This window comes from Gobio gobio, assembly GCF_949357685.1.
Source record: "Gobio gobio genome assembly, chromosome: 8".
NCBI classification, from domain to species: domain Eukaryota; kingdom Metazoa; phylum Chordata; class Actinopteri; order Cypriniformes; family Gobionidae; genus Gobio; species Gobio gobio.
Window position 1 is genome coordinate 33,768,783 of NC_137114.1, and position 10,871 is coordinate 33,779,653.

The following is a 10,871-nucleotide window of genomic DNA, read 5'->3' on the forward strand; positions in this document are numbered from 1 at the left end:
TCAATGAACTAGGACCCTGAGTTACTTAAGCAGAGTGTGTGGACTTTGACCTTATGGTGGCTTCAATTATGTAATATATTTTCACATTTCACACACTTTTGGGCCTACGTAAGATAAGATTGAACTCAAACGACACGGTAGTTTTAGTGTTGCATTTGCAAAATGTCTGATAAAACTGGTATAAATAAAGACATTCAGTAGTAACCCGTCTAGACCTATTTTTTTACAGTCTATGGTCTAGACCCAATACCACAAACCAACCTATTGCAAAATGTGTTATTGTAAGTTTAACTTTTATCCGTAAGACACCTTGCAATGTCGTGTTTCCAAACATGGAGAGTGCAAGGATCCTGCAATTCATGGACTCTAATAACAACAGTGTCTAATACAGTAAATCCTTGTCTGAGAATGGATTGCCAGATAAGTATTTTACTATACATCATGTTGTGTGTTTGCTACTGCCTTTCGACTGTTAAGAATTCTGAAGTCTCTAGCTATACATTTTCAATGAATACAAACGCGGACTGAACAAAGTCCAAGAACACAGACAGCGCTGGAAGAAGTGGAATATTTGTCAATAATTCGTTTAAACAAACAGTAAATGCTTTGTCAGTGACGAACATCGTCTTTATTAAGATAAACAGATGGTGCTGTGTCACCTCAATTAACGTTAACCTTTAGGAGGCCAACGGTCGCTAAATTTGTGAATGAATGCAGTAAGATAGATCCAGTTCTGCCCAGATACCAGTTCGATGGCAAAAAATCTTTAATCGCCACTTCCCTTCCCTAGTTCCCATTGCCAGCACAAGCCTCTAATTTCACAGAACCAATCAGAGGACGCGAATCGAATCAAATGATTTAAAAATGAATGAAGATGAAAATGTATAGTTATTTATTATTTATTCTTTTTTTATTTATGTTGAAACTTCATAATTTTATATTTTGATATGCTATATATTTAATATTGTATACATTTTATTATGTTTTAAATATATATTATATTGTATATTTTTTATTTTGAGCATTGTGTAGCCTATATGGTGTAGTTATTGTATAAAGTATTTTATTTGTCTTCTGATTGTTATTTGTCATTTTGTCTTTATGTTTTTTTTTTACTATGTTTTTGATAGGGTCGGATCTGGAACCGACCGTGGGTCACATTCGAACCTGGGTCCCCTGTGAGCACTTGGACCTGAATACAATACAGACGTGGCAGTAGTGATTTTGCAACGCTTTACTATCTCTTGTTCAAAGAGGTGGACAAAGAGGTTTTTGCAACAAAAAAAAACAAACAAAAACATTAAACCACACACGGACTATATGATAATCAATGTCAATGAATTGACTAAAGTGACATTTTTGAAAATAAGGCATTTTAATAACTGACTAATAACCTTTTCATTGTCATTAAAGTGAAATTACTCAACCAAAATATAGGAGCCTGTTAAAAAATGCCTATGTATATAAATATTGAATGAATATATGACATCTCTTGTTAAATCATGTTATTGCCTAGACTGCACTGGTGTAAATGGGACAAGTTACAATGACGTAGTAGGCGATTTGCACAACAACAAGTTACACCAGACAAAACAGCACGTTGGCTAGCCAAAATGATGGCATTCGTATGGCAAACTTCCATGTGCAGGGTTAGTTCTCGTCTAATACTTGCTTATACATGCAGCTGCCAGAAAGTAGGTCTAAACTGGAATAATCAAATGTTCAAAGTATCCTACTATTGGCTTTGTTTATCACTAGCTTTGGCCATGTAGACTCAAAGCAAACCTGGGGACCCATTCAGTAAAGTAAAAACAAACAGCACCTTTGTTCGCAGAGCCAGAGATAATGAAGCAAGCCTGGAGGGTCATTATAGAAAAGCCAAGTAAGACTCAACACGACTGATAAAACCAAGCCAAATTTCATGCAGTTCAGTTCACAGAGTGAACTTCACATACAACATAAAACCTGGGACAAAGTATCCAAGTCCATGTCGTAATATTAATGCGCACTTTTGTAATGGAAATGGAAGCCGTGTTTAAAAGTTTTCAACCCAAGAGCTGTCCAAACACCTCTGGTTAGTAGTAAACGTATTCCAGTAGCATTGACCTTGAAAATTGCGTCAATATTGGCGTTGGTGTGACATCACTGTGGCTACTCTGAATCTGTGTTGTTGGAAAAGAGTAGCTTTGAAGAGGCAATCAGCAAAATACCTTTAGGTTCCTAACGCCTATCGTTATCAAACTGACCCTCCACGTGGTTTGTGTTGACACAGATGAAAAGCACGACAACCTCTGATAAGGGACTGCTTTAAATGTGGACTCTGAGAAGAAATTCTCATTTTCTCATCAACAGGTAAGGGGTCCACTTGCATAGATGAATTACTTAATGCTGTTTGAGTTGTCCTGTTATACATTGATGTATTGATAGTCAATAACATTTAAATAATTGTATCTAATTACATACATCTTTTTCCTGTTTTCAAACAGAAACAACCTTCATCAGTAAAAAAAAAATGAATCTGCAGTTTGTTACATTGGCTTTGGCCTTTGCTACCACAACAGGTTTGTTGCCTTTCCAATTTCTATGATCAAATTCAATTTCCTCTAAAATGGATATTTGTATTTTTAATGACATTTATCTAATGCAACCATGCTCCTTTTCAGCATTTCCACTCAACGATGAGATCAGTCGAGAAGCATTTCGTTTACGGAGAGACAATCAGGCCACGGACAAGAAAAACTCTGCCAAAGACTCAAAGTAAGTTTACTCTCATATGATATTTAGTTTACTTTCATTTATTAAAAATGCAGTTTATACATGCCATGCCTTGAACACACCTCTTCCGTGATTAAATATATTTAAAAATAAATCAAATTATTGAAAAATAATAATAATTTGGACATAATGTCAAAATTATAATGAAAGCAAATTATTGAAAAGTATTTTGGCGAAATATATTATTATAAGGGCTGTCAAAAGATTAATCGCGATTAATCGCATCCAAAATAAAAATTTGTGTTTACATAATATATGTGTGTGTACTCTGTTAATTATTATTTATATATAAATACACACACATTCATGTATATATTTAAGAAATATTTGCATGTATATACTGTATATACATTTATATAATCTATAATATATATATATATATATATATATATATATATATATATATATATATATATATATATATATATATATATATATATATATATAAATATAAATGTTTTATATATAAAAATCATATTTTTTTCTTAAATATATTCATGCTTGTGTGTGTATTTATATATAAATAATAATTAACAGAGTACACACACATATATTATGTAAACACAAACTTTTATTTTGGATGCGATTAATCGCGATTAATCTTTTGACAGCCCTAATTATTATTTCATAGAAAATCATAATATTTCAATAACATTGGTCTTGTCATGTGGTAGACTCAACAAAAACAATGTTATTTATAAATTAATAATAAATGTTTAAAAAAAAAATATATATATATATATATATATATTTAAAGTAATTATTAAGATGTGTACTCTCATATGTTTGTAATGTTTAAGGACAATTTTATTTATTTTTACTTGATGGTTTTACCACAGAGTTATTATTTTGAAACTTTTCTTGAATATGTTTATATCTTTTTAAAAACCATATGAAATCAACATGTATACAAAGAGTTCATGTTTTTAAAACTAGAGTTCTTTATCATAGACGCTCTTGTAAGTCATTGACCCCTGATCCTGTTTTGCAGTGGTATGTGGAAGAACCATGTGGTGAGCAGTGACCTTTACTCCCAGGACTCTTCCAACCCCATGGCGGTTGAACTGAGACGCAAGCTGAGCATGGAGTCTGAGCGGCTAAGGGCACGCCTAAAGCAGGAGCTTGCTGAGTTGAGGGAGAGACTCTCTCCTTACCCCAGCCACCCAAAACACACTCTAGCCAGTGTCAAGGATTTCCTGGCCCCCTTCACTAAGCAGCTCCAGACCGCTCTCCAGTCGAATACTCAAGAACTCTGTGAGAAACTCAATCTGAACCTCCAGGAACTGAACCCAGAGGAAGCAATACTCTACCAGGAGGCAGTGCAGAGGATCACGCAAGCTCTGGATGAAAGCCACAAGAAAAGGACAGCAGCCTTCGAGGACTTTAAAACTAAAGCCATTGAGGCCGTAGAGGAGGAAAGAGACAGCAGTGGAAAGGAACTTTGGGAAGAAGTCACTGCCAGGCTGGGACAGGAAGTGTGTACCTTCAGTTTAGAGGTACAAGGGAAAGTGGCAGCACTGAAGATAGCTTTGGTAGGCCATCTTGCCTCAACACAGCCTCCAAGGGATGTGATGGCTTCAAAAGTGGATCAGTTCTGCCAAAATTCCTCAGCTCGGAATCAACAGTTTATTTCAAACTTAGACCAACAGATGATCGCTCTCCAAGAAAACCAGAGTCATGGTGAGTCATCTGGTTTCCATCAGACAAACATAGAGTCCATACAGGAGGATTTTTCCACTAGACTCACAGCCCTGTTACAAGACATCGTACACACTCTAAATTAAACCACAACGCACCTCCATTCCCATCAGAAATACAACTGTAATGTAAATAACAGCTCTTATGTTTGGATTGTACATTGTGACCTGTAACTTTTGTAGAAAAATATTGTTGTTTGTACAGTTTTCAAAAAGAACCTTGTATGACGTACAGCGAAACCCATTGAAGTGAAAGACAGAAAAACTAAAGCCTTTCTTTGTTTTAATAAAGATATGTTGTGTAATGTGTGGATATACTGTTTCATAGACAAAAGCATGTAAATAAAAAAGATCAATTTGTACAAATTTGAAATGAATATATGTTGTCCATTGATTATTGCCTCAACTACAGTGTATTAATAAAAGTATTCCTTTCTAAATACATCACATCTAGACAATTGCTATGTCATATTAAATTACAGGGAAGCAGCAAGTCATTGGCTAATACAGGGGTTTTCAAACTGTGGTTTTGGACCGCAAAGGGGTCTGCAGAAAATTATACACAAAGAAAACGGTTATAAACTATCTAAATTGTAAAAGAAAACTGTTTTTTTAACACAATCATTTAACACAAAATATAAAAAAGTGCTTTACAAATAAATCTGAATTTAATTGAAAATATGTTTTGTTATTCATTTCACATCTAAAATTAGGTAGAAAACGTCACACATTTTCCACATAATTGATTTGCTTTTAATAGTCAAATTAAAAGCCCATTATTTAATTTAGAAAACAACATGCTTAATATATTTTTCACACAATATAAAAGGGTCTTATAGGTGACAAAATAGCTGCCTTTATATTTTAGGAAGAGGGTCCTTTAAGAAGTTTGAAAACCCCTGGGCTAATACAAGCAATGTGTATAAGAAGCAAAGTGTGATCAAAACATTACAAAACGATTACATCCACAGTTTGTTCCTCTCAATAATACCTACAAACCTTTTACAGTATAATTCAGAAAATTAACATCTAAAACTCATGATACAATGCAGTATTTGCATTTACATTAAATAATTAAGCAGTCGAGTTTTCTTCCAAGCGCACGGTGACTGGACACAGTGCTGTCTAAATAGATTAAAATATGCTAAATAGGCATTATACAAAGTGGTTCTTTGCTGGTTTGTGCAGATGCCGTGATGTGATCTAACGTCTTATCGGGCATATCAAATTAAGCTTCATTCAACGCAAAACAGATGGCGAGTTGATGGATCTCTTAGTGGAAAGCCCGAGGCAGACCACTGGCCCAGAAAAACTTCTTTAGCACAAACCATCCAGCCATAACCATCAACACAGCACCGCCGGTGGCAAAAATGACCCCCACCACCACTCCAGCCACGTTCATTTTGTCCCTGTTCAATGGCTCACTGCCTCCTGATTCACCAGAGAAAACAAGCAGTGCTGTTACTGTCTAGCTTTCATTCATATTTTAAGTATATCTGACACATCAAAGTGCAATATTTTGAATAAAATAAAGTTTCAAAAAGAATCTCATACCATAGGCCGATGCAGTGGGGACATCATTCTCTACAGGACCAAACAGAGTAGATCAAAACAGTAGTTAGGCATGGCAGAAAATTCAGTATGTTTGACAACAAGCTGGGTCTCAGATCTTTCTGGATTCATGTGTGAACGTGACTGACTCACTCAGGGCTGCGGTGAACAGAGGACCCACAGACACCGTGGCAGATTCTTTGGCTTGTGATCCGTAAGGTTCTAGGGCCCTCCGCCGTCGTGTTCTATTAGAGTTGCAAGGCTGCACAAGTAAAATAAAGTGACATGTTAATTGGCTGACATTACCAGCAGTGGTACTCTATTCAATTCATTCTATTCTAACAGAAAAAGGCTCCTACAGTAAGCAATTCTTGGCACTTGTTTGGCTCACAAAGTCGCAGAATACAGTGCAGGTATATTGTAGACTTTTCTTGATCACGGTGCTCCACGAAGCGGAAGGCTTCAAATGAAAATCGGGAAAACTTGGAAACCCCATTATAAAGCACCGTTGTCCTATTCTCTACAATGCATCTGAAATGAAACAATAGAGAAACCTTGATGTAGTTGCACTGGTGTGAGGGCGAGACAACCTCACAGTCACATGACATGACAACAAACCAGGGCCGTAACCACCATAGGCATTGAGGGTCGCCGCCAATAATTGTAAATGGCCAAATTGTCCACATTGTAACTGAATGTAATGAGACAATAAACTTTTTTTTTGTGTACATTTTTGATATGTTTTTTGGATGTTTTTGATATTTTTGGAATGTGTACATATTTTAAAATAAAATATTATTTGCAAAGAGTTTAAATCGATTTCTTCACAGATACATTGGCTATAATTAGAATTTTTTGATTTTTTTTTTTTATTCCCTTAAAGGTGGGGTAAGTACTTTCTGGTAACCAATGTTGATTTAAAATCACCAAAACAAACACACCCCTATTTTGATAGCTCCGCCCCACACATGCGTAACCCAGGCAACGACTATGGCAGAATCTGCTGTGCCAGCCGGCCGAGGGTATGATGTCATCGATAAGTGAAAGCAATGTGTGTTACTATGGTAATCCAGGTCGAATGTTCAGTGAAAATGCCATCCCTTCCATCCCAAACAACTCGATAGCACGAGCACAACAGTCCAACTAATGGTTATATTACAATTATGACAAGATTAGAGGGTTATATCGATCACGAAAGAGGAACCAAAGGAAACAAACATATATGATGAGTTTATTATCTCACTTTTCTGACACACTTTGGGAGCTGAGGCTTGAAACAGACAGTGAGGAGGTTTAGACGCTCCAGGCTTATACGGTGTGGAAATGAATGGGTAATTATCATCGCTGAAGTGAACGACAATAAGATCGCAAATGGACAAGCAAGCAAACATGACACATGAGCATATTCAAGCAAAAGCCAGCATATATTGGTTCTGTGAAACAAAATAAAACCAATGTTACTCGCCTATCGAGAAGAAATAAAGCAACCTAGGCCTTCGCTCCTTGAGTTCTCTCCAGCGCTGGAAAGCTGATACTTCTTGCCTGATCGTAAGCCTGCTTTTGTTCAACAGACATCTTCCACATTTATTCTTTATCTGCCATCTCTCTCTTTCTGTCATCGCTTGGCTAATGTCCGTCCTGTGTCGTGTCTTTTGAATAATGACATGCACTGAGTCTCTTCTCCTCGTCATTAGTAGACACGCCCCTTACTGCTGATTGGCTATAAGTTTGTTTTGGTACTCAACACTTTTCTAAAGCTGTTTTGAAATACCACTTACCCCACCTTTAAATCCCTTTTAATCCTCTTATTACTTAATTTCTTTAAATAAAAAGATAAAAACGTTGGTGTCCCCCAATGTTCAAGACATGGTTACGGCCTTACAGCAAACAACCATCCAGCGATCCAATCAAGTTCGGCCTTACATTTTGTCTTGTTTTTTCAAGAAACCATTTCAATAGGATATGTCACAATAGGAAAGAAAAGATGATAGAAACTTCTGTTTCATGCTCACTTTAACTAACTAATATTAACAAATGGAACATTGTAAAGTGTTACCATGAAAGTAACTCACCCTGTGAAAAAGCTGTGCTGTTTGTTGTTGGTGTGATTATAGGGTGTTGCGGTTGCAAAACAGTGGTCCAGCAATAGATTAAAACTGAAGAAAGACAGAAAATATTATTATTTAATAAAAACCCTTAAGAAACAAGCTATTCACTGTCCAAAAGAAAACTGCAGTGTTCTTACTTTCCAGTTAGATTGACAGCCTTTACTTCAACATAGACTTTTCTGCGAAGCTCTAATCCAGTAGGCGGGACCACCAAAGGGCTGGTATAATCTGTGTTCTGGCATGAAAATAATCAAAAATATATTCAAAAATATGACATTTTGAATTTAGAGTAAAGAATTTAACACAAATCTACACTTGCATTGAAGACACCCATGCTGAGAGTGTCAATGAAAGTTCCATTGTTGTCACTAGTGGCCACTGACACTGATGACCTGTATGAAAAATCAAGTATTAAGTCAATCCTCTTGTTGGGGACTGCAGTTGGTGAAGTGCGCAGTGCAGGATGAATGTCTTAATACTCACGCTACGATCTGAGTGTTGTTGATGAGATATTCCAGTGGATAACGGCAAGAGAAGTGATAGTAGAGGTCTGTGGAGTAACTGATGACACCCTCTGCAGAGCTGGGTGTATCAAGGTATCCTGTGATAATGACGGACTGAATGCTGGAGAACATGCTGAATGGACCAGAGGAGCTGGGCACCTCATCCACAATCTAAAAATGTGCAAAGGAAAATTTAATGATTTAATTTAAACTATTTTACTTTTTTTTAGTATATATACAGTATATACATACAATTTTTTTTAAAATACCTTTTTATACTTTATATACGGTTTATAATTATAATATATATATTTACATTTATATATATATATATATATATATATATATATATATATATATATATATAAATACTTTTTATACTTTACTTTTTTATAATTCTAATATATTTTAAAACAAATATATTTTTGCATTTTACTATTTTTTTATAATTAGTAAAGTGTGTATTTAGCTTTTGTCACTTTTCATTGTACATTTCACATTGATTTTATAATTATGTATCTTTCATGACCTAGCAATCTATATGAACTTCTATACATAAAAAAATACTATTTAGAATTTATATACTTTTTATAATTATAATATATATTTTATATATTATTTTAAATATATATATTTCTTTTTTCTTTTTTTTTACATTACTATTTTTGTATAATTAGTATGTATGCAGGTTTTTTGACCTTATTCATTATAATTTCTAACACCATTTAATCACCATTTAATTCAATATAGGTAAATTAGATAAAATGGTTTAAAAAATCTTTTTTACACATATTCCTCCATTTTTTTATGTTCAACAATTTTTTGAATAATTGTATAGGCTACCGCTTTTATTAATGTTTTATTTTGTATTTGCCACACCACAACTGTGATTAAAAAAGGAGGAAAATTACGTTATCAAGCTTAGACATAGAGAAAGATAGCAAATGTTTTTCTTTGCACCTGCAGAGACTGTCGACATGGGTTGTCCTGGCTGTGGTTGACTGCCAGCTGGTAGCGGATGACAGGTGGGTTCACAGTGGTGTCAACAGTGCCCTTGCACTGGGCGTTATTGCGCTCCCCGTTCAGGGCCAGGCCATTCGTGTCAAAACCTGCCCACTCGGCGGTGCACAGGTTTACCTCTAGAGAGATCATGTTTGTGCCACAGTGTACCACCAAATCATTGTTGTCTAAACAAAAAAGGAGGTTTTAGTGTTGAGAAAATTGCAGAGAATGAAGGACTCTCTCAAATCTGAAAGGTCACAGACTCACCTGGAACCCTGTTATACACAGAGGAGCAGTTATAGGCCGAGTGAATGGGCTGCAGGACGAGAGCCAGTGCACATAAGCAGAGGCACAACATCATTCCTGCTGTAGAGGTAGAACATGAGTAAAAATGCACCTAATTAAAAGTCACATCATTCAACATCACAACCTTAATATCAGTACACTTACAATAACAATGAAGGTAATTATTTAGAATTAATTGTGTTTTTTATAGTAATTTAGGAGAAAATGCAGTAGATATCAGTGTAAAGAAACAGTATACCATACCTGTTTAAGTCCCAGAGAGTTGAATGGACACTATCACTATCTAAGGTGATGAGATGCTTCTTATATAGCGTTAGACCCCAGGCGTGATTCAATAGGTGCAGGGAGTGTCTCATCCCTCCTCCCGTACTGTTTCTGTTGGTTAACAATGACAGTCCTTGAATACAGTGACAGTGGGATTTGACACATATCCAATACACACTTGTTCTAATTTTCATATAAGTCCATATAAATGAATACTAATATAATTGTGATAATGACCATGAAAACAGAAGACATACATGTAGATACCGTAGGTGTATATTTATATAATTGTATAATCAAATGGATTTTTGACATTTTTTTATATAATGTGCAATATGTTTTCATGTGTTTTTATGTAATTTAATGTGTATGTTTATATTTTATTAGTAAATGTTTCTTGCTTCTGAGAGCTGTAACTATACATTTCTCTGTACTTGTACAAAGACAATAAAGTATCTTACATGATTTTTATATTTTAAGATTATACCCACTGTACTGTGCAATAGGTTTTATGATTTATCTAAGCTGGAAAGGATATTGACATCTGTCATTTGTATGTATGTAATATGAAATACATTCATTTGATCAGTGCACACACTATCTAAAAATGAAATCCTGTTGGCCAATAGATTCATTTTAAATCGTGTTGGTTGATTGGCCGTTTT

General features: G+C 35.1%; 2 protein-coding genes across 2 annotated transcripts; one reads left to right on the forward strand and one right to left on the reverse strand.

Moving 5' to 3' along the window:
- Positions 1-1,930: 1,930 nt before the first annotated feature.
- LOC307131096 (uncharacterized protein) lies at positions 1,931-5,147 on the forward strand. The gene is made up of 4 exons (XM_079824555.1): positions 1,931-2,352; positions 2,487-2,561; positions 2,664-2,757; positions 3,767-5,147. Exons 2-4 carry the CDS (start codon positions 2,513-2,515, stop codon positions 4,557-4,559), a joined length of 936 nt encoding a protein of 311 aa, XP_079680681.1. The 5' UTR covers positions 1,931-2,352; positions 2,487-2,512; the 3' UTR covers positions 4,560-5,147.
- Positions 4,740-10,318, reverse strand: LOC307131094 (zona pellucida-like domain-containing protein 1). The gene is made up of 11 exons (XM_079824553.1): positions 10,186-10,318; positions 9,904-10,002; positions 9,595-9,821; positions 8,615-8,805; positions 8,451-8,523; positions 8,269-8,366; positions 8,096-8,179; positions 6,383-6,554; positions 6,177-6,285; positions 6,027-6,056; positions 4,740-5,903 (listed from the first exon to the last, which is right to left on the reverse strand). The coding sequence occupies exons 2-11, from the start codon at positions 9,995-9,997 to the stop codon at positions 5,746-5,748; spliced, it is 1,236 nt and encodes a 411-aa protein (XP_079680679.1). The 5' UTR covers positions 9,998-10,002; positions 10,186-10,318; the 3' UTR covers positions 4,740-5,745.
- Between the last annotated feature and the right edge of the window lie 553 nt (positions 10,319-10,871).

Excerpts from the sequence above, each read along its gene's own strand:
- LOC307131096 (XM_079824555.1), top strand. The coding sequence starts at position 2,513 with ATGAATCTGCAGTTTGTTACATTGGCTTTGGCCTTTGCTACCACAACA. Across the intron at positions 2,562-2,663 it reads GGCCTTTGCTACCACAACAG|CATTTCCACTCAACGATGAG; the intron begins GTTTGTTGCCTT and ends GCTCCTTTTCAG. Across the intron at positions 2,758-3,766 it reads AACTCTGCCAAAGACTCAAA|TGGTATGTGGAAGAACCATG; the intron begins GTAAGTTTACTC and ends CCTGTTTTGCAG.
- LOC307131094 (XM_079824553.1), bottom strand. The coding sequence starts at position 9,997 with ATGATGTTGTGCCTCTGCTTATGTGCACTGGCTCTCGTCCTGCAGCCC. Across the intron at positions 8,806-9,594 it reads CATGTCGACAGTCTCTGCAG|ATTGTGGATGAGGTGCCCAG; the intron begins GTGCAAAGAAAA and ends GCACATTTTTAG. Across the intron at positions 6,286-6,382 it reads AGTGCCAAGAATTGCTTACT|CCTTGCAACTCTAATAGAAC; the intron begins GTAGGAGCCTTT and ends TTACTTGTGCAG.